The sequence below is a fragment of the Octopus sinensis genome, linkage group LG14 (genome assembly GCF_006345805.1).
Source record: "Octopus sinensis linkage group LG14, ASM634580v1, whole genome shotgun sequence".
NCBI classification, from domain to species: Eukaryota; Metazoa; Mollusca; class Cephalopoda; order Octopoda; family Octopodidae; genus Octopus; species Octopus sinensis.
In genome coordinates this window covers 25,513,748-25,537,888 of record NC_043010.1, presented here as the reverse complement: position 1 = coordinate 25,537,888, position 24,141 = coordinate 25,513,748, and the positions used below count along the sequence as shown (strand labels likewise).

Below are 24,141 nucleotides of genomic sequence, written 5' to 3'. Positions count from 1 at the left end.
GTATAAGTGACATTTCAGCATCTCAATAAGTTGACTGATTCTCTGGATGCTGATAATGTGAGTGACTTCCAAATATAGATTTAAATTAATATATACATGTGTGTGCCTGCATGTATGTGTGTGTGTTTGCTTGCCTATGTATGTGTATGTATATGTATGTGTATGTATATGTGTGTGTGTGTGTGTGTGTGTGTAAACATTTGTATATGCAGACATGTTTGTACATATATTCATGTATATATGTATGTATATATGAGCATATGTTTGCATATTCATGTATATGTGTTATATATATATATATATATATATATATATATGTATGTATGTATGTATGTATGTATATATGTATGTGTTCATGTATATATGTGTGTGTGTATATATGTGTATGTGTAGATTTATATATATATTTGTATGTTTATATATATGCATATATATTTGTGTATATATGTGTATATACATGCACATAATATACATATATATATGTATATCCATATGTGTACATACATACACACACACACACACACGTATGTGCATGTGGATGCCATTTCCGTGTTTGCACATGCTAGAATATACTATAAAAAGATCTACATATCATTATTGTGATACTTGCTGTTTGTCACTGAGAGGGTGAGATAAAATTGAAATGCTTGTGTCTGATAGTTCACTGATGTCATTTGAAACTGGAAAGATAAAGATGGTGTTGTTCGTGGTGGTGGGCAACATGTCACGGAAGAATCTGAAGGGCAGAAGAACAGGAAGAAGGACTGGATAGAGTTTGCAAGAGAGTATGGATAAAATGAGGGTTAGCAAAATATGGGGGGGGGGGTGAATACACTAAATGATAAACAAGGATTGAGGCATATATAACTATATACCTTATCATGTTACACCAGTTGCAGATATAGATTTGCTAAAAATCTTTCTGTATGATTTATACATTTTGTGGACAGTGCTGGTGACATAAAAGGCACTCATGATGATGACATGTTAAGGACACCTGTGTCAGTGACATGCGAAATGCATTCATGTCAGTGACACATAAAAGGCACTCGGGCTGGTAACATGTAAAAGACACCACTACACTCTTGGAGTGGTTGGCTTTAGGAAGGGCATCCAGCTGTAGAAATCATGCCAAATCAGACTGGAGCCTGGTATAGAAAACAGATGCTAAATGATGATGATGATGAAAACTTTGTATAAAAATAGTTGAAGAAGTGATAAAGACCATCGTAATCTCCATTGTCATTTTAATGTCAAATTTTCCATGGCTGTGGTTCAGATGAAGTTGATTTTTCTATGGCCAGATATCCTCCAGTTGCCAACCCTGACTTGTTTCCAAATAAGATAATATTTCCCTATGATCAGGCATAGCTTTGCAAGTGAAATGAATATCAGAGATGCTTTGCAGGAGCTCCTCAGAGGTTTTGCTAGCTCTTCTAAATCCATTGCAATGCTGGAAACCTTTCCATATCACCAGCAGGTATCTCAGGGTCACAAGCATTTTGCCCCTTGGCTTGTATGCTTCCCCTGAGTGGGGCAGTGAGGACTGAGGTAGTCTTCACCTACAAAACGGTTGGCTCCACTTGCAGTCTCTTATCAAGCATAGCCACCTTGATCGAGTTTCAGCTGCTGTGCTTATTTCCTTGGTGGCTTTCTTCAGTTGGACATAAATGTCATTCATTTAGAACACTCATACAATGTCATGGCAAGGGGACACACAGACACACACATACATTCTTTTATTCTGTTACTTGTTTCAGTCATTTGACTGTGGCCATGCTGGAACCCTGCCTTTAGTTGAACATATCGACCCCAGGGCTTATTCTTTGAAAGCCTAGTACTTATTCTATTGGTCTCTTTTGCCAAACCGCTAAGTTATGGAGGCATAAACACACCAACAATGGTTGTCAAGCGATGGTGGGAGGACAAACACAGATATGCAAACATACACATACATACATACACACACACATACAGACACACACACACGCATATATATATATATATATATATATATATATACTAGCTGAAGGTGACCCGCTCTACGCGTGGGTAAGAGTGTGGGTGTTACTTTCTGTTGCTTCCTTTCAGCACGTAAAAAGCACCATCCGAACGTGGCCGATTGCAGCACCACCTTGACTTGCCTCTGTGCCGGTGGCACGTAAAAAGCACCAACCGATCGTTGCCACTGCGAGCCCCCCTGGCAACAGTGCCGGCGGCACGAAAAAAGCACTCACAACACTCACAGAGTGGTTGGCGTTAGGAAGGTCATCCACCTGTAGAAACACTGCCAGATCAGACTGGAGCCTGGTGCAGCCTCCTGGCTTCCGAGACCCCGGTCACACTGCCCAACCCGTGCTAGCACGGAAAACGGACGTTAAACGATGATGATGATGATTCTCCGTATTTGTTTCTCTCTCCTTTCTCTCTCACTTTCCCACTCTCTTACTTTTTTTTCTCTCGGACTCTCCCTCGCTTTCTCTTACTCTCTATCTTTATCTATCTCTCTCCCATTTATAAACAACAGAAGATCTTGAGTAAGTTGAGAAATAAAATATTTAGAAAGATCAATCAGAAATATGAGGCAGTGGCAATGGAAAGGTCTGCTTCAAGGCAGACAGCAAAACGCTAACATTTAAAAGGGACAGACGAACTTGCGAGCTGAATAAAAATAATAAAATATTGGAAACCAAAGTTTGAAGGGATAGAATCTGAGGATAGCAGAGTCACCACGGCTGGCATTTTTTAACGACGGACAGCAACGTAGTGACAGTTTAACGGCTGGCGTAAAATTTTGAACTTGATGTAAAAGAAAATTCGTAAACACCAAGTTTTGAAGTGATTCTTTCTCACGACAGTAGACTCACCATGGCAAGCATTCAAAACTTCTTTATCATGGACAGCAACACATTGACGATTAAAAGGCTGCCGCAAATTTTTTAGCTTGATGTAACAGAGAATTCCTAAACACCCACTCCTTGAAATTTTAATCCCCTTCCAGCCCCATTTAGACCCCTTTTCACATTTTGGTTAATATAACCCGATTTCATTCGGGTCTACTGGGGCCACATTTTATAAGATGAGGAATTTTGTCCTAGAGGTGACGCCTTTCATTTGAGGAACAAAATAGTTGTCATGCAAACTTGTCAGCACCTTTAACATAGGTGTGCATATTTTCAGCTGAATCGACCGACTACGTAATGCACACATTATATATATATGTGTATATATATATGTGTGTGTGTGTGTGTGCACGCATTATATATACAAATGTATACACATGAGATATATATCTGTATAAATTAAATTAGAGATAAAACCACTAATAGGCAAATCAAACTGAAAAACGAAAAACAAAAACATAAAAAAAGAAAATATAACATAGAAAATATATCTATATATATAAAACTGTAGTTGTGTGAGTGTCTGTCCCCTTCGATTTAGATTCCTAACTACTCCCACATTTTGCGGTGCAGTTTAACCAAATTCGGGTATCTTATAGTCGTGATTCATATCAAGCACGTCTGGCTATTAGCGTGCGTCTACGATGAGTCTACGATTTTAAAAATAATTTAACATCATTTTTTATTCCATTTTAATGCATAATTTTTCGTGTGTCGATGGCGGCGGAGTTGGCGTCCACGCTCACATCTGCACCTGTTTGCTTCTCCCTCGTGAAGCTGTGGGGAAGGGAGTGTAAGGAAATCAACGTCGTAAAGCGTTGTCAAGGAGACCAGCGTTCTTTTAGAACAACGACTTCATGGCTTGAAGACACTGAGTCAACGATTTAAAAAAAAATTACCATCACTTTTTATTCCATTTTTAATGCATTTTTTGCTATAACTCTCTAAAAATGCTTATATAGTTATTTCCCTTACAAACCCGAGCAACGCCGGGCGATACTGCTAGTCTTTATATATAAAAGTAAGGTTGTGTGTCTGTCTCCTACGATTTAGATTCCTAACCACTCCCACATTTTGCGGTGCAGTGTAACCAAAACCGGGTATCTTATAGTCGTGATTCATATCGAGTCCTTCTGGGTATTAGCGCGCGTCTACGATGAGTCAACGATTAAAAAAAAAATTACCATCATTTTTTATTCCATTTTAATGCATTTTTCGCTATTATATAAGGGAGGTAACTCTCTAAAAATGTCTACGATGAGTCAACGATTTAAAAAAAAATTACTATCATTTTTTATTCCATTTTTAATGCATTTTTTGCTATTTTTTTTGCTATAACTCACTAAAAATGCTTATATAGTTATTTCCCTTACAAACCCGAGCAACGCCGGGCGATACTGCTAGTAAAATATAAAATTGAAAACTTTAAATTATTTAAATTGAAAATAAAAATTATTAAATTATATTTATAATTTGTTTAAAAATATATATAATTATGAAAAAGTATGAAAAAGTTTAATATACATAAATACAGATATATACACTTTGTATATATACATTATATATACATATTTATATATAGAACACACAGACACACACACATATATTATATATACATATTTATATATAGAACACACACACATACATTATGTATACATATTTATATATAGAACACACACACACACACACATACATTATATATACATATTTATATATAGAACACACACACACATACATTATATATACATATTTATATATAGAACACACACACACACACATATATTATATATACATATTTATATATAGAACACACACACACACACACACATATAAATGAACGCAAGAATATCTGATTCATAATATTTGTTCTCATGCTCATGTGTTGTTTGTTGGTGACAGACATATACTTAAAAGAACGCCGCCGAAGTGATAGGAAGGTAGGAAACAGAGTCAGTGAAAAAGAAAGGAAATAGCGATAGTGACAGATACTTTAAATAACCGTAGTGGACTTCTGAAAGTTATGAAGAGGAGTAAGAGAGGGAAAGGAGGAAATAGGGTGAGTGAGGAAGATGGCCCCTAGCAACCACACCTTTCAAGATAGGGATTTCTAAGGTAGCCCACGCGCATCGTCACCTCATTCTACATGTCCCTGTAAATTTTGGAGCGAATCGGACGGGATGTAGTGGCATTGAAAGCGATCCAAGCGGTAAAAACGCAATTCAGTTTTATATATAGAGATATGACGGGCTTCTTTCAGTTTCCGTCTACCACATCCACTCACAAGGTTTTGGTCAACGTGAGCCTATAGCAGAAGATACTTGCCCAAGGTGCCACACAGTACGACTGAACCGGGAACCATGTTGTTGCTTTTTTTTGTTCCTTCTCAAGCCATGCCTGGTCAGTTTCCCGGTTTCTTGGCGTATAGGTTCCCCACCTGGACGGGACGCCGGTCCATCGCAGGTGAGCTGCAAGATGCAGGAGGAAAGAGTGAGAGAAAGTTGTGGCGAAAGAGTCAGCTCATAAACACACACATCGTCTGGTCTGAGATTCGAACCCGTGATCCCTCGACCGCGAGTCCGCTGCTCTAGGCCATGATGTTGGGAAGCAAGCTTCTTAACACAGCCATGCCTGCACTAATATATATATATATATATATATATATGATGATGATGATGGCCATCCACTCGTGACCGAGGAAGACCATTGCTGAGTGTCAGGAACATTGTGAGCTCTAGGACTAACTTATTGTTTTCATTTGCGGGTCTGTTGGTGGCTAATGAGTCCTGCTCTTGACAAGCATACATGACTGCAAACGTATACGCATAAATATACCTGAGCGTGCACATACACACACACACACACACTCACACATGTATATACAACAGGCTTTTTTCAGTTTCAGAACCAGCAATATGACTGAATAATCCCCTTTTAATGAACAGCCCCAGTGAAGGCATGTAGCTTAGTGGTTAGGGCATTCATCTCACAACCATAAGATTGCGAGTTCCATTCTCAGCGACACATTATGTCCTTGAGCAAGGCACTTCATTTCATGTTACTCCAGTCCACACAGTTAGCAAAAATGAGTGGTACCTGTATTTCAAAGGGGGCCAGCCTTGTCACACTTTGTGTCACGCTGAATCTCCCTGAGAACTACATTAAGGGTATGCGTGGCTGTGGAGTACTCAGCCACTTGCATGTTAATTTCATGAGAAGGCTCTTCTATTGATTGGATCAATTGGGATCCTTGTTGTTGTGACTGACAGAGTGCTAGTTTTTTTTATTAATGACCATTCCAAATGTGATATGTCTATAGCCTGGGGCTACAATTGAAGACTCTTAGCCAAAGTACCCTGCAATGGAAATGAACCCAGGACCATGTGGTTGAGACACAAACTTCTTAACCACACAGCCACACCTATATGCTTATTAAGACTTCACTTCCACGTTTCTTGTTTTCAAATAAACCAAAAAACTATTACTATGCATGAATGCACACGCACATGTGTGTGTGTGTGGGCGTTGTGTTCGTTCTGAGTGGTGCAGGTCAGCAGTCGTAAATGTACAGATGACATGATAGCAACTACTCAACCAACCGACTGACCAGCCAACCGACCAAAACCTATCAATAACCTGATAATGAAACAGCAACCAGGTTCAATATCTCCTATTAATGACCACTCCTAGTGTGACAGGTTAAGATTAGGCCATATTTAGTTTCAACTAATCTCTCTCTCTCTCTCTCTCTCTCTCTCTCTCTCTCTCTCTGCTACTTGTCTCTCTTTCTCTACCCCTGTGTGTGTGCATGTGCGTGTATGTGTGTATACACATACACACATACACACATATATATATTTATATAACACAGAGTTATATCTATGTGTGTGTCTGTGTTTGTTTCCCCACCATCATCACTACCACCACTTGACAACAGGTATTGGTTCATTTATGTCTCTATAACTTGGTCCAGCAAATGAGACTAGTAGAATAAGTAGCAGCTTTAAAAATAAAAGAGTACTGGAGTCGATTGGTCCAACCAAAAATTTTTCGCGCCAGTGCTCCAGTATGGACACAGTCTAATGGTTGAAACAAGTAAACGATAAAAGATATATTTCTTTCAGGAAAACGAAACAAAATTGCAATAAAGTGTTGAGGTGTAGTTCCTCTGCTTTTCCCTCACAAGACCTAACTGCAATCAATCATGACCTGAATGGAATTAATCGACTTATCTATATATTTTTAGTTTCCAGAAAGGTGAGATTAATATGTTTAACATTCAACTTAAACCATTATTAATCTTAGTCAATGTCTTTTAGAATAGCATCCACAGAAAGAGGATGCTAGCGGATTAATGTTTTATGAAATAAGAACTGAGTAAAGCATGAGGGTAGAGGCGTGTGGCTTAGTGGTTAGGGTGTTAAAATGAAAAAAAAAAGAATAATAATAATGGAATTATTGTATACAGTGCTCAGGTGCACCTCAACTTGTGAAAAGTGTGTATAAAGCATATGCAGTAATGTACAAATGTCTGGAAAGTGAACAGTGTATGAGTCAGATACATGCTTGCGTGTGTATGGAGGGGAGAAAATCAGGTGTAATGTTGTTTGTAAGATTGTGGTTTCGATTCCTGGACCAGGTGACAAACAAAACACACACTTCATTTCATACTGCTCCAGTCCACTCAGCTGGGAAAGAGGAGTAATTCTGGTATGGACCAGCATCCCATCCAGATGCGAAATATATATATATGCCATAGAAATCAAGAAACTAACCGTATAAGTCTATATAATGTGCAAAGGAACTTTACTGCTTTTCTCTTTTAAAGCTTGATGGTATTACTACCAGAAATGAATATAGTTGTGCCTGATTCTAGCACAGATGTGGAGCCTGGTCTCGGCATAAACTAAATAAACTCCAGTATAACTTAGGGTCTCACACTCTGTAGGGGTCTCAAAATAATTGAAAGGTTTACTTCCCAACTACTTGGTCTTGGGATTCAGTCCCTTTGTCTGGTTCTCCATCAGTTACAATAATGACAATTGATCTGATCAATGGAATAGCCTTCTTATGTAATTAACACACATGTGGCTGAGTACTCCACAGACATGCATAGCCTTAACATAGTTCTCAGTGAGATTCAGCATGACACAAAATTTGAAAACACAAATAGTATTCATTTTTACTGACTGAGTGGACCGAGGCAATGAAGAACAAAGTGTGTTGCTCAAGGACACAGTGTGCTACCAGGAATTGAACTCATGGTCTTACAATTGTGAGCTGATTACCTAAGCACCAAGCCTCTGTACATTAGCTTAGACAAGTGTCTTCTACTTTATTCTCAAACCAACCAAAGTCCTGTGATTCAGTTTGGGAGGTGGACACTTAAAGATGCCTGCTCTCTGTGTGTGTGTGTGTGTGTGTGTGTGTGTGTATGTGTGTGTGTGTGTGTGTGTGTGTGTGTGTGTGTGTGTGTGTGTGTGTTTCTGTGTAGCCTTGTCCTAACATTACATGATGGCAGTAAACAAACATCACTGCCATACTAGCGCTGGCATTTATTTCCAGTCTTCCATGAAAAACATGTTAGGCTATGGGGAAACATTCTATTTTCCTCATCTCACTCTAATAGTATCACACTTATCTAAGTGTAATTACTCTTTTGCTTGTTTCAGTCATTTGACTGTGGCCATACTGGAGCCCTGCCTTTAGTCGAGCAAATCAATCCCAGCGATTATTTTTGTAAGCCTAGTAATTATTCTATCAGTCTCTTTTGCCGAACTGCTAAGTTACAGGTACATAAATACACCAACATTGGCTGTCAAGCGATGTTGGGGGGACAAACACAGACACACAAACATATACACACATATACATGTGTATATATATATTATATATATATATATATATATATATATACACGACAGGTTTCTTTCAGTTTCCGTCTACCAAATCCACTCACAAGGCTTTGGTTGGCCTGAAATTATAGTAGAAGACACTTGCCCAGGGTGCTATGCAGTGGGACTGAACCCAGAACCATGTGGTTGGTAAGATTGTTTGTACCACACAGCCACTCCAGTGCCTGGAGATATATTTCCAATATGTCATTCCTATAGAATCCCATCCATTTATTGTCCTGTCACTCCCATACTGTTACACTCATCTATCTCTCTTATGTTACTCCTGCAACATCACATCCATCAATCTTCTTGTTTTTTATGTTACTCCTTTGGTATGGCATCCATGATCATTAATAAATAGTAATAAACAAAATATTAGAGGGTTTTTTTTTGTGTGGAGGGTCATCTGTTTTTTTTTTTATACATAATAATAATAATAGGCACAAGGGTAAGTAGCTTGCTTACCAACCATGTGGTTCTGGGTTTAGTCCCACTGCGTGGCACCTTAGACAAGTGTCTTCTACTATAGCCGCAGGCCGACCAAAGCCTTGAGAGTGGATTTGGTAGACGAAAACTGAAAGAAGCCTGTCGTATATGTATATGTATATATATATATATATATATATATATATATATATATATATATATATATATATATATATGTATATATATGTGTGTGTATATGTTTGTGTGTCTGTGTTTATCCCCACAACATCACTTGACAACCATTGCTGGTGTGTTTACATCCCCGTAACTTAGTGGTTCGGCAAAAGAGTCCGATAGAATAAGTACTAGACTTACAAAGAATAAGTCCTGGGGTCGATTTGCTTGACTAAAGGTGGTGCTCCAGGATGGCCGCAGTCAAATGACTGAAACAAGTAAAAGAGAAAAGTGTAATACATCATTGCACGAGGATAAATATTTCAGAGTTCCAATGACAGTATGATTTTTACAGGCGGTCTCCATCCTTTTCTATGGCTGCATCACATATCTAATGATGGTATTGATTAGAAGTATTATCAAAGTATTACAGTGTCAACCAGACCATCAGATGTTGTTATGCCTCACTGGTCATAATACACTTCCAACTCTGTCTTGATTGTGCATTTTGACCCAAATTGCTTGACTAAGTTGTTTTCCCATCATTGTAGAGACCTTCCCAGGGGCCTCTTCTCATCTTTTGGATACCACTTGGCAACTGCAGAAGTTCATCTGTTGTCTATAGACCTTGTGACATGTCTGGCCCAGTGGAATTTGTGTTTTTGGTACTCTGTAATCACATCATTTGCTCTGTTCTTTTCTTGAATTATCTCATTTCAAATATGGTTGTTAAGACATATTATTCATGAAACCCAAAAAAAATGGGTTGGGCGAATCAGGGCTGACCTTGAACAAAATAGCAACAGTTTTCTTCAATTCTTCCTACTAACTTTAGTTAGACCTTGCAAAGTTAAAAATAAAAAAAAGATAGTATGTCAAAATATAATATTCCGAGCCTGATATGTGAACCATCTTCAATAACTGATATTTATCTAAGCTGGTTATGAATATTTATTCAATGTTTTCTCACTATTTCTTTCAGATATATTTTAATGTCCTAGATATCTACATACAAGAAATCTTATTCTGCTCTTTTATTTTCTTTCTAGTAAGATTATAAGCAAGCAATATGGCAATAGAATTCAAATACCCAGATGGTACTGTTTACAATGGCATGTTTGATGACCGTGGACTTCGGATGGGAATTGGTTCCATTATTTTCGGTGACAAAACAACTTACAAAGGATCATTTGAGAGTGGATTGTTCACTGGCAAAGGCAGCATTAACTTTCCAGATGGCGCTTCGTAAGTAAACTTGCCAAAGTTTAATTTTTCTGTTATATTATGTTGAGATAGAATGGTGTTTCTTCCATTGTATTTTTTTTGTTCATCGACAAATAAAAATTTTATTTTACTTCAAAGAAACAGAACAGAGAAGAATGTTCATTGACAAGAATTTACAATTTTTTGGTACAAACACAAATAGGTATTTTACATATATTAGTTTTATGAGATTTTTCTGAGTTGTTTCATTCCATTGTCTTGTTATCATGTCCACTAATTGTTACAGCTCTGAATATTCTGACTTACAGTTAATTGCTAATTATTTATTGAACACTTTGTGATTACATGCCTCAGATTTATCTGGTTAGAATATATTTAATTTAACACTTGTATCATCATCATCATCGTTTAACATCCGTTCTCCATGCTAGCATGGGTTGGACGGTTTGCCTGGGGATCTGGCAAGCCAGGAGGCTGTACCAGGCTCCAGTCTGATCTGGCAGTGTTTTTACAGCTGGATGCCCTTCCTAACACCAACCACTCCGTGAGTGTAGTGGGTGCTTTTTACGTGCCGCCAGCACAGGTGCCAGGCAAGGCTGGCAACGGCCACAGTCGGGTTGGTGCTTTTTACGTGCCACCAGCACGGTAGCCAGTCAAGGCGGCACTGGCATCGGCCACATTTGGATGGTGCTTTTCACGTGCCACCGGCATGAAAGCCAGACTAGGCGGTGCTGGCATCGGCCACGTTCGGATGGTGCTTTTTACATGCCACCGGCACAGGGATCACAACTGCAGTTTCCATTGATTTTTGATGTTGGTGTACTTGACTCAATGGATCTCCTCAAGCGGTGTTTCTTTAAATGCCACCTTCACATGAGTCAGTTCAGCGGCCCTGGCAACTGCCGGGTGCCAGTCATAGGATTGGTTCAATTTCGATTCCAATTTGACTTGCCCCAACAGGTCTTCGCAAGCAGAGTTTAGTGTCCAATGAAGGGAGGTTGGCATGGGTGCCTGTTGTCGGATGAGGTTCGATTTCGACTTCGCTTGTCTCAACAGGTCTTCATGTGTCCAAGGGAGGAAAGGCATACATAAGTGGGTTGGCTGGGATGGACTCACTTGTCCTGCCGGGTCTTCTCACGCACAGCATATTTCCAAAGGTCTCGGTCACTAGTCATTGCCTCGGTGAGGCTTAAAGTTCGAAGGTCGTGCTTCACCACCTCGTCCCAGGTTTTCCTGGGTCTACCTCTTCCACGGGTTCCCTCAACTGCTAGGAATTGGCACTTTTTCACACAACTATCTTCATCCATTCTCACCACATGACCATACCAGTGCAATCGTCTCTCTTGCACACCACAGCTGCTGCTTCTTAGGTCCAACATTTCTCTCAAGGTACTTACACTCTGTCGAGTATGTACACTGTCATTACACATCCATCGGAGCATACTGGCTTCATTCCTCGTGAGCTTACGCATGTCCTCAGCAGTCACGGCCCATGTTTCACTGCCATGTAGCATGGCTGTTCGTACACATGCATCATACAGTCTACCTTTTACTCTGAGCGAGAGGTCTTTAGTCACCAGCAGAGGTAAGAGCTCCCTGAACTTTGCCCAGGCTATTCTTACTCTAGCAGTTACACTTTCAGCACACCCACCCCCGCTACTGACTTGGTCACCTAGATAATGGTAGCTATCAACTACTTCTAGTTTTTCCCCCTGGAAAGTGACGGAAGTTGTTTTCTGCAGATTTTCAGTGTTTATTGCTCCTGAGCATCTGCCACATACAAAAACTATCTTCCTAGTTAGCCTTCCTTTGACATTGCTGCACCTCTTATGTGTCCATAGCTTACACTAGGTACATCTTATAGAGTTTCTACCTATGCCTTTTCTACAGATCGAGCAGGGCCATCTACTTGAAGGCGTTTGTGCTTTGTCTGCCTTCCTACTTATTAGGACTTTGGTTTTAGCTAGGTTGACTCTAAGGCCCTTCGATTCTAACCCTTCCTTCCACACCTCAAACTTCTCCTCCAGTTCTGATAGTGACTCAGCAATTAGAGCAAGGTCGTCAGCATAGAGGAGCTCCCAGGGGCATCCTGTCTTGAATTCCTCCGTAATTGCCTGGAGGGGGCTGAGGACTGAACCCTGGTGAACCCCAACCTCTACCTTGAATTCTTCAGTGTACATGTTGCCAACCCTTACCTTACTTACAGCGTCCCTGTACATGGCTTGCACAGCTCTCATCAGCCATTCATCCATCCCTAGTTTCCTCATTGACCACTAGATAAGGGATCGGGGGACCCTGTCGAAGGCTTTCTCCATGTCAACGAAAGCCAGGTACAGGGTCTTATCTTTGGCCAGGTATTTCTCCTGCAGCTGTCTCACCAGAAATATGACATCAGTGATGCTTTTCCCTGGCACAAAACCAAACTGCATCTCATCCAAGTTGACTCTCTCCCTAATCAGTTGGGCTATGACCCTCTCCATAACCTTCATTACCTGATCCAACAGCTTGATGCCTCTGTAATTATTTGTATCTAGGGCGTCACCTTTACCTTTGTAGCTACATTGGGTATGACTCCTTCGTGTATCACCTGGTTAACCATACCGGTGACTAGGCTATAGCCAACACTGCCAGATATTTTGAGCATCTCAGCAGTAATTCCTGATGGGCCTGGGCTTTCCCTGTCTTCATGCTTCTATTTGCCTTAACTACCAAGGAACTGTCAACTCGGATAGTTGGTCCCTCTGTTGGGCTGACATTTGGCAGACTCTCTTTATCCCATTCATTTTCTTTATTCAGCAATCTTTCATAGTGGCGTCTCCAAACCTCTCTCTTTGCATCCTCATTTAGCGCAAGTGAACCATCATCCATGCGAACACATTTCTCTCCTACCACCTCATGATTCTCTCTCACACACTGTCTTGCAACACGAAATATCTCAAGTCTTTGGTCCTCACGGCGCAAAATATTGGCTAATTTTTTCTTATCTGCTTCCCCTCTGGCTAAATAAACCTGTCTCCTTGCTTCCCTTCTGGCAGTCTGATACACTTCCCTGCTACCTCCGTTCTTCCAGTCCTTCCAAGCCTGTTTCTTTTGTTTAATAGCCCTGTCAACCACATTGTTCCACCACCACATTACCTTGGGTCGAGTGGGGACTTTGCACCAGCCACAGATCTGGTCAGTGGCTCTCAGCAGGTTGTCCCATAGAAACCTCCAGTTGTCTTCCACATTATGTGATGTTATATCCCCTTCTATTTCATCAAAGGTTTCGAGTAATACGTTTCTAAATCTCTGCCCATTTGCAGGATCTTTAAGTTTCCAGACCCTTCTCCTCCAGGTTGGTCTTCTTCTGGGCATCCATTCAGCTCATTCAGCCCTTGTATATATAATGTTCAGCATATACATATCATCACCACCACCATCATCATCATCATTTAATGTCCCCTTTTCCTTACTAGCATGGGTCAGGTGGAATTTGTTAAGGTAAATTTTCTACAGCTGGATACCCTTGCTGTTGCCAACCCTTACCAATTTCAAAGTAAGATGATATTTCCTTGTGGCTGGATGTGTTTCCATGGAAGACTGAAAACAAGGGAAGCTGCTTGTATGATGGTGACACTCATTTACAACTATCCCATCATCGTATCAATCTAATTATATCAATCTAATTATATAACCTTGAATCATTATCTAACACTCTATCTATATCTAAAGCATATATATATATATATATATATATATATATATACATTCATCAATTCGTTTTGCAAGATTCTTGATGTGAAATTGTGTGTTGAAACAGATATTGTTGTATTACAGGATGGTTATTTTATTTTATTCATTTATTTATTTATTTATTTATTTTTTTTGCCAAATAAACACACACTATATTTTTCTCTCTTCACTTGTTTGTTACTGTCCTTATTTTAACTCATGTCCATTGTCCGGAGATCTTTCATCACTCATCTGTGACCTCTTCAGTGACACTTTTCATTTTCGTGTGTGTTCTTGCTCCACTTTCTGATCTTGTGTGACGAAAGATTTCCAAACGATGGACATAAGTTAACATAATAAAATAAGAACAGTAATAAACGAGTGAAGAAATAAAACATAGTGCATGTGTTTATTTGGCAAAAAAAAGAAAAAGAAAAAGAAAGAAAATGAAGACAACAATATATATTTATATACACATATGTATATATTTATAAGGACACAGCTTTTACCACTAGAAAGAATGTTTTTTCTACAGTAACTGCAATAAGTTTGCTTTTAAAAGTTGAAATTATGTCACAAACATATTTTAACTAACTTAACATTTACTTACACCTAAACACTGCTTGGTGTTAACACTGCTGAATAGATAGATGTGTGTGCGCACGCACACACACACACACACACACACATACATATATATACTTAAATATTTATATATAATTTCAAAAATTGCAGTTGATATTTTCACCATCAAAGAGATGCTGAAATTGACAGCCCCAGTATACAAGCATAAAGCTAATCAGTTTTTCTTTATTTACTCTCACCAAATAAGGAAAATTGTTTCAGTAAATATGCTGTATTTATTTTTCCTGTTTTACCTCCGGGTTGAGGCAGTGTAGACCTAATTTGTCACCTGATTTAGCACTAATCCAAGGTTGTTTGGTGCCTTTACTAGAGTTCTTTCTGTCACAAGCAATCAGACCAGGAAGCTTCTGGACTAAGAAATAAGTTGATACTTTGACAAACTGCTTCCTTACTGCATTAAATGGTTTTTTCCTCTCTTTTAGAAGCTCTGCAAAACTCAGTGGTACCTGCACTTATGACTATATAAAAAAATTTCTCCATCCTCCTCAGTCACGTGGTTTTGGGATTCAGTCCTACAGTGTGGTGACTTGGGTAAATGCCTTCAGTTATAGCCCCAGGTCAACAAAGCCACGTATAGATGCAGATGTGGCTGTGTAGTTAAGAAATTCAGTTCTCAACCACATGGTTTTGGGTTCAATCCAAAGGCTGACCAAAATTTTATGTGTGGATTTGGCAAACAAAAACTGAAAGAAAGCCATTGTGTGTGTGTGTGTGTGTCTCTGTGTGTGTGTGTGCATGTGCACATAAAGGCATGTGGTCTGGTGGTTAAAGTGTTGAACACATGGATAATATATCCACTCTACTGATAGATATATGAGTGTATCTTTTCCTTGACTTAAGGTCTCTTAGACAACTCGTGTGTGTGTGTACATATATATATGCTTTTGTGTGTGTGTATGTGCTTGTCTTGACATTGTGTGATAGTTATAAATGAGTGCCACCATCTCACATTAGGACGATTCGTTTTCACTATTTTGTGAAAATAAGCCCAGCTACAGGGAAATATTACTTGCATAGAAACAGGAAGGGTATCTTCTCTTAGAAAATCAGATTCCCCAAATTCTTTCTGACCCGGAAAAATGGATGGTGATGACGACGACAATGATGATTACTATATTTGTGGCCTGGCAAGAGGTCAGTATTTTAATCTATAGGCATGGTCCAAATAATGTGCTACATTTTGCTTCTTATATGATTTCTTTGTCGGTTCACAATATTGCAGTCTTTTCCATTTCTGTCCCATGTAGGTATGCTGGAGAGTTTTGGCAAGGTAAATTTTATGGTTACGGTGTATTCGTAAATGTTGACGGAATGAAATATGAAGGCCAATTCAAGGATGGAGAATTTCATGGCTACGGTAAATAATTATATTTGCATTTTACCTTTTGTTTTTTTCATCTTTTACTTGCTTTAATCATTGGACTGCGGCCATGCTGGAGCACCGCCTTGAAGAGCATTAGTCAAATAAATCAACACCAGGACTTATTCTATGAGTCTCTTTTACTGAACTACAAAATTACAGGGATGTAAACAAACCAATACTGGTTGTCAAGTGATGGTGGGGTACAAACACAAACGAACACACACATAAAGACACACATACACACACACATATATGTATATGCTGGGCTTCTACACAGTTTCCATCTACCTAATTCACTCACAAGGCATTAGTCAACTCAGGGACTATAGTGAAAGACACTTGACCAAGGTGCTGCACAGTGGGACTGAACCCAAAACCATGTGGCTGCAAAGCTATCTTCTCAACCACATGGCCATGCCTGCAACTATGATTATATATTCAAATGGAAATGTCATTGTATTTGAGACTACTCTTGTGTACTTCCAGTCCTACCTTGAGGAATCCGTAAAGGTGTTGGTGGTGGTTGTTGGTGGTAGAATCCGTAAAGGTGTTGGTGGTGAGGAGGAGCATGAAATGTGTTCATAATTTTGAAGGGTTTCAATATAAAATATATAAACTAATTACTTGTAATTAATCAGCTCCATGTAACCATTCAGTTACATATAATATCTGTGCAAGCGGTTGGGTATACCACATACGTGCATACCCTTCACATAGTTCTGAAGGAGATTTGCCTTGACACCGAATGTGACAAAGCTGCCCCTTTGATTTTACAGTTGTGTCTCATTTTTTGCTGGCTGAGTTGACTGGAGCAATGTGAAATAAAGTGGCTTGCTCAGGGACACAGTGTGCCACTGAGAATTGAACTCATGACCTTACGACTGTGAGCTGAACACCCTAACCACTCAGCCACACACACTTTCACTTGATTTCATAAGCATGTCCATAAGTGGCAGAAATATAGTGAATTTAAAAAGGTGTCCAAAGTTGTTAGAAAGATGGTGGATAATGTTGTTTGGTCATGTTCAAAACATAACTGGACAGAAATATAGTTTAATATAAAAATAAATATAAAAGTTAGCTATTTAATTAACTGTTTCGCAGTCTCCGCATTGCATTTCATTTGAAATATGACTGTGAAAGGGTTAAATCAATTATTATAAAACAGTTATAACTGAAGACAACCTCATCACTTGAACCTCAAAAAGAAAAATCTAATAACACTTTTGCGACCAACCTGCCTGAAACTGGCGCTGTGATTCTGACTTCTTGTTTTAAAGTCATATGAATTAGAATTTTATATTAAGTTCCAAACAATCACCAGCTTAATCATGACAATTATCTTAGTAAATTCTTCATTATTTTCAGAATTAATTGTAACAAAGCCAGTGTAGTTTGATAAAAATATAGTAACAAAAAACCGGCTCTAGCTTTTCATAAGTTTTGAATTAAAATCTTCCGCCAAACCTTAGTCACAATTTATTTTCCTAACATTAGCTCAATGATAACTAAGTTATTTTACTAAATTCTTTGTTATATTTCAAATAATTGCAAGAAATACAGAGCATCTCAACAGAAATATAGTATTAACTAAATTCTCCATTATTTTCATAATTAATTTAATCAGAGGTAGAATAGTTTAATAGAAATATGGTAACAAATGGTTTAAGATTTTTTTTTCACCTCATTTTTTTAAGAAGATACATTTTGAAATCCTTAGAATTGATATTTACTTTACAAACTAAGATATTGCTTTGCAATGAAACTTTAAAAATATGTTGAATCTGGAATCCCTTGGTGCATTCTTCAACAATTTTCTTTTAATATGGTTAAAAAGTAACCTAATGAAATTTCTAATATTTTTGGTCAAATAACTTCAGGAAAATTTTTGGAATTAAATTCTTTTTTTTTTCTTTTTTTTTTTCCAGGTTTAGTAACATATGCTGATGGAACTAATGGCTTTCCGAAAAAGGAAGGTATCTTTGATAGAAATGTATGCAAAATGATATGCGACAGTTCTGACCATGTAGAAAAAGCAAAGTCAATAGCTCAAGCTGCTCAGCATATCCGAGTATAAGAAATGTGCTTTAAAACGCAAGTGTTTTCATTGATAATGAGACCATTACTGCACAAATATGATAATGTCACTCTCTCATATTATTATTAGATGAGATTTCTGCACTATTCCACATCTGTTTTGTAGTTTTGCACTAACAGCAGTAATCTTTGAAGAAGAAAAAGAAGAAGACAAAGGAGAAGAAGACAAAGACGAAGAAGAAGAAGAAGCTTTAAAACTATCTAATGTACAAAAACTTTGGCGATCAAACAGTCTTCATAAAATCACAGACCACTTCCTTTAATGACCTATATTGTTATGCAACCGTAATATGCCATAAACTATATTAAATGTTTTTATAAGTCAATGCCATGTTCTCCTGTGTTAGCAGCGCTATTACATCTCTTGTTAAGATTATTTTTACTGATATTCTACAGAAATTATTGCCAGCATTACGAAACATTATAACAAAACTCAGTCTGGCTATAATTTCTGTAGAATATCTGTAACTTTCTTTAATGATTAGTAATGGGAAATATTTCTTTCACATCACTTTAACACATATATTTAGGATGATCTCAGGAACTTGTTTTGAGTAAAACTGACCATAATAAGGAAGTGTGAGGGTGGGAGTTGGGGGTAAAAAAAAAAACAGACATAATTTTGAAGTTTATGCAGGGTTTGACAAAAAAGAACCCTCCCAGATTTACCATTCTTGGGTGTGTAAAATGTGGGAGGTTTTGCCAGATTTTTACCAGTTTAAGTGTGTGTGTGTGTGTTTGTGCATGTGTGCGTGTATGTATATATATATATATATATATATATATATATATATATATATCCATACATGCATATACATATGCATATATATATATATACATACATATATACATACATACATATATATACATGCATATACATATGCATATATATATACATATACATACATATATACATGCATATACATATGCATATATATATACATATACATACATATATACATACATATATATATGTGTGTGTGTGTGTAAGTATGTATGTATATACTTCCAGATAAAGAGAAAAATAAAGACTACTTGGAGAGCTGTGTTAATATTATTTAGAGATAAAAATTCCATTTTTTAAAAATTTACAACATTTATTGAATATATTTCTACAAATTATTGGTATACCCAAAAAGAAAATAAATAAATAAATAAATAATGAATTTGGGATTGATAAATCAAAATGAGATTTTAGTTTTTGTGAAAATAAATTTTTATGAAAAAAAATCTTTACATTTTGTATCATTGTTGTTTGTTATTCTACTCTTTTACTTGTTTCAGTCATGTGACTGTGGCCATGTTGGAGCACCGCCTTTAGTCGAGCAAATCAATGCCAGGACTTATTCCTTGTAAGCCTAGTACTTATTTTGTTGGTCTCTTTTACTGAACTGCTAAGTAACGGGGATGTAAACACACCAGCATTGGTTGTCAAGCGATGTTGGGGGACAAACACAGACACACAAACATATACACACACACACACATACATACACACACACATATACATGATAGCTTCTTTCAGTTTCCGTCTACCAAATCCACTCACAAGGATTTGGTTGGTCTAAGGCTATAGTAGAAGACACTTGCCCAAGGTGCCACACAATGGGACTGAACCTGGAACCATGTGGTTTGTAAGCAAGCTACTTTATTTCATAAATATTTGCCATGAAGGCATTACAAAGAGGGGACGAACAAGAACAGACAAACATAAAAGGGTGAAGTAGCTGTAGAGATTAAATATTTACAATTTAAAATTTACAATAATTTAATAAATATGTTTATAACTTTTGACTTAAGCGTTGCTCATTACAAATGAAATTTGTAATGGCTTCTCTGAAGGATAGGCATCCGACCACCAGGGTAGACCCCTTGCTTTTTCTTTCCTATTTTTGGCTTCCACTTACCTGGTGCCAAACACTCCCAGCTTCCTCGCCACAGGCTCCCATCTTCTCATGAATCTGTCTCGTGACAGGTACCTTTTCTCCACCCGACACTATGCCTCTCAGATGTGTCTTCCATACTGTTTCTTTCAGTATGGCTACTACGCAGAAAAAGCAAGTCTTCCTTTCCCTGTTAAAGGAAGGAGGTGGCACAATCTCAATGATAGATTCAGCTGATAGCTGTACTCTTCCCATCGATGACAACAGTTGCTCTGCGAAAACTATCAGTCCCGTTAATTCCGGACACTCCACAAATGGGTGCAAGACGGTTTCCCTGTCCTGCCCGCACCTTGGACATGTTGGCAAGACGGCACTTCCGTGCCTTGACAGTTTATCAAAAACAAGTAACACCGCACGGAAGCACTGCCAAGCCAGAGATTTCTGGTAATTGTCCAGATACCCCGGCCCGAAAGTTCTCCAGAACAGGTTGATTAACTGATTTTCATCATAGACCAGGGTCTCCCCCAAGGCATCTTCGGACTTAACCTCCATTAACCCACTATAGAAATCTGCGGTGAAACTCTTGTTGCCGGCATTGCCCACCCGAGAGAGTAGCTGATGTGCCTGGCGGCACTCCAATTGTCAGTCCCCCAGCCTAGGTCTCTGCTTGATCCAATTACCAATGTCCGTTAAGGACGTTAATTGCGGAAGGTAGAACCGAACGTGCGGTGACCACACCTGCTCTCCATCCAGGTAATGCCAGAGGTGCTTCAACCTTAACGCGAATTTTCGCATCCTCAGCCAAGGCATCCCTAGCCCACCCTTTAGCGGTTTCTGGCAGCAGACAGAGCAATTCCCGAGTGGCTTTCCTCCCTTCCACAAAAAGTGGAAAAGGATTTTCTCCAACTTGTTCTGTCACAAATCAGGGCAAGGCACCACGGTCAGACGGTAGGTGATAACCGATGCTATAAACAACTGCACCACCTCCGCCTTTCCTAGCAAGGATAACGCCCACCCAGACCAGGTCTGGGTTAGAGCAGTCACCTTACTGGCCACCGCACTCCAATTTTTCTCTATCTGGAGGTCTGGCCCGAACCAGACTCCGAGCAGCTTAACAGGACCTTCTGTCCAACACCCCACGACGTTATTGGACAGCATCGGCTTGCCCCTCCAGGTGCCGAGCTGCAAACCAATTGACTTGTCCTTGTTAACCTTTGCTCCTGCCACCGCCTCGTAACATTTGATAGCCTCTTCTACTACTGGAAGCTGGCCCTTATCCGTCACGATGATGGAGATGTCGTCCGCATACGCCGTAGCTCCTCTTCCACACCATAGATCATGCGGTGCACCCCCTAGTGCCTCCAACTTTCGCAATAATGGCTCGAGAGCCAGTACATACAAAAGCGGGGACAGGGGACACCCCTGATGCACTGATCGTTCGATCCTGAAAAGAAACCATTTACTTTTACAACGGACTCAATGTCGCTGTACAACACAGCAATCCAACCACAGAAGGTCGGGCCCAGGCCAGCCTTCTCGAAGACCGCCGCCAAGTACCAATGGTCGACCCTATCGAAAGCCTTAGACTGCTCTAAATGTACCAGTGCCCCCCCCCCTGCACCAGAAAGCTTCCCCACCCTCTCTAAGGAGTAGCGTATAAAGTGGAGATTGTCGTGAATCGTCCTGCCCAGGATAGCACACATTTGCGCTTCCCCGACAAGTTTGTTGACGACCCTTGCCAACCTTTACGCTAGCACCTTGGCCAAAATCTTTAACTCTGTGCTCAGCAGACTTATGGGCCTGAAGTTCCCTATCTCATCCCCCTTGCTCGGGTCCTTCCTGATCAACGTCACCATCCCCTGGCTCGCAGACATGGGAATTCTCCCATTCTGCTGCCAGTTGGCGTAGACGCTGGCCAGCAGGTGCCCGGACAAGTCTGGCATAGTTTTGTAGAATTCATAAGGCAGACCATCGAGACCCAGTGACTTCTCCCCGGGGCATTCGCCCAGTACCTCGATTACCTCTGCGGCCGTGATTGGTCCTTCACAGCACTCAGCCTCTTATGCCAAGAGACGCGGGCCACCAGACAGGAAGTCCCTAAGGGCCTCACCATGATCCAGTGCCCTGCCACTCCCAAACAACTTGGCAAAGTGCTTGTGAATCACAACATTAATTCCCTCATGGCCCAATGCGCGCACTTTAGCCTGAACTCTGCAACCCTTCATGTTTGGCTTTGAGGTGATGGTCCAAGGCCGTTCTCGCTGCCAAAATGTGAGATGCAGAGCCCAACCGCAACACCTCCTCTAGGTCCTTAACTAGTTGTCCTTCTACTCTGGCCTTATCTAGTCTTAGCTGATGGCTAAATTTAATAGACTCAAAACGAATGGCTCTCTTCAGGGCGAACCACCATCGGTTATTAACCGCCACGCCGGTTAACGCCCTCTATACTAATTCCTCAAACCAGCTACGGTATGCCTCACAAGTCAAAATAGACTTGTTCAGCTTCCAGTAGCCAGATCCTCTCTTAACTGTACTATCTATGTCCAGTCTACACTTAACCATACTATGGTCAGTGTATGCTACTTGGACAAGCTGTGGACAGCTAAAACTAGACTTATCTCCAGTTCTTATCTAAATAGAACTTGAGCCTTCCGTCGGCACTCATCCAGGTCCACTCTGGGACGTTCAGATGGTCAAGTCTGAGTAGATCCACGAGACATGAGTTTACTTTCCTATAGATTGAGCCAATGCTATTGATGCACACATCAACAATAGCGTTATAGTCACCTAACACCACTAATGTCTTCGACGTCACGAGAAAGTTCTCTAGGCACCGATAAAAATCAGTTTGAAATCCCGATCAACCTGAAGGCCTTACTGCTGTATGTCACGTCAAGGACGACCAGCCCACCTTCTGGGTCTATATAGACTGTACTTGTCTGCAGAGCCAAGCCTTTTCGAACCAGTACTACTACACCCCCTCACCCTCCGGTCCAGCTAGGAGACATGATTTTCTCATAGTCATTCAGGAGGGGCGAGAAGGCTTGTAGACTGTCCAGCTTGGTCTCTGTAGCAACTATCACATGCATATCGTGTGATCTGAGGTCGTCGAGGAAACAAGCTTGCTTCCACTTCGAGCTCAGACCACGCACATTCAAACACCCAAGGTTAAGTGCAGTCATTTAAAGCAAAAGAAAAGCAAGGGTTCTACTTACTCTTTGTTTTTTTCCTTTATTGGTGATGCTGGGGCTGGCCTCACCACACGTGAGGCAGTCCTTTCCTTCTGCTCCTTCAAAAACTCCTTCAAATACCATGGAAGGTCCGGGATGTTCGTGATGGTTCTCGGATGCCTACCCTTCATTTCTTTATACAGTTTTCCAATATCCACACACATCTCTCTTCCGTGCCTTGTGGTGCTTTTTTAAAATGTCTGTAATATATTTATCCCTGGTATCAAACTTTGTTTCGTCTTTGTTCTTTTTTATTTTTTCTTCTGGGACAGTGGAGCGGTATCTTTTTTCTCTGTGGTGTGCTGTTTTTCTTCTTTTTACTTTGTGGGGGATATGGATGGGGAAGGTGCAAGTGTTCACTTTTTTCTAGGTGTCTTGAACTCCCCCTCGGTCACATCCATGGTGTCCTCCAGAGGAGTTGCTACTTCAGAGGGGGTGGGTGTATTTGTTTCTGTCGGGACCGGTGTGTGCATGGCCTGGGGTTTTTGAGTGTTTTGTTTGGGAGCGCGTGCCACAGATGGTGGGGTGGGGGTATTTGTTTCTGTGGGGACTATTTTGTGTGCGGGTTTGGGGTCTTGTTCTGTAGTTGAA

The 24,141-nt window shown here is 39.8% G+C and overlaps 1 protein-coding gene across 1 annotated transcript in view; it reads left to right on the top strand.

Annotated features, from left to right (window-relative positions):
- The window catches only part of LOC115219079 (MORN repeat-containing protein 4), a 42,029-nt gene extending 22,985 nt beyond the window's left edge, over window positions 1-19,044 (top strand). The window contains exons 2-4 of the mRNA XM_029789145.2: window positions 10,447-10,642; window positions 16,225-16,334; window positions 18,269-19,044. Coding sequence (XP_029645005.1) covers window positions 10,467-10,642; window positions 16,225-16,334; window positions 18,269-18,417 — 435 coding nt within the window. The 5' untranslated portion in view covers window positions 10,447-10,466 and the 3' untranslated portion in view covers window positions 18,418-19,044. The remainder of the gene's footprint in view (window positions 1-10,446; window positions 10,643-16,224; window positions 16,335-18,268) is intronic.
- Window positions 19,045-24,141: the final 5,097 nt, after the last annotated feature.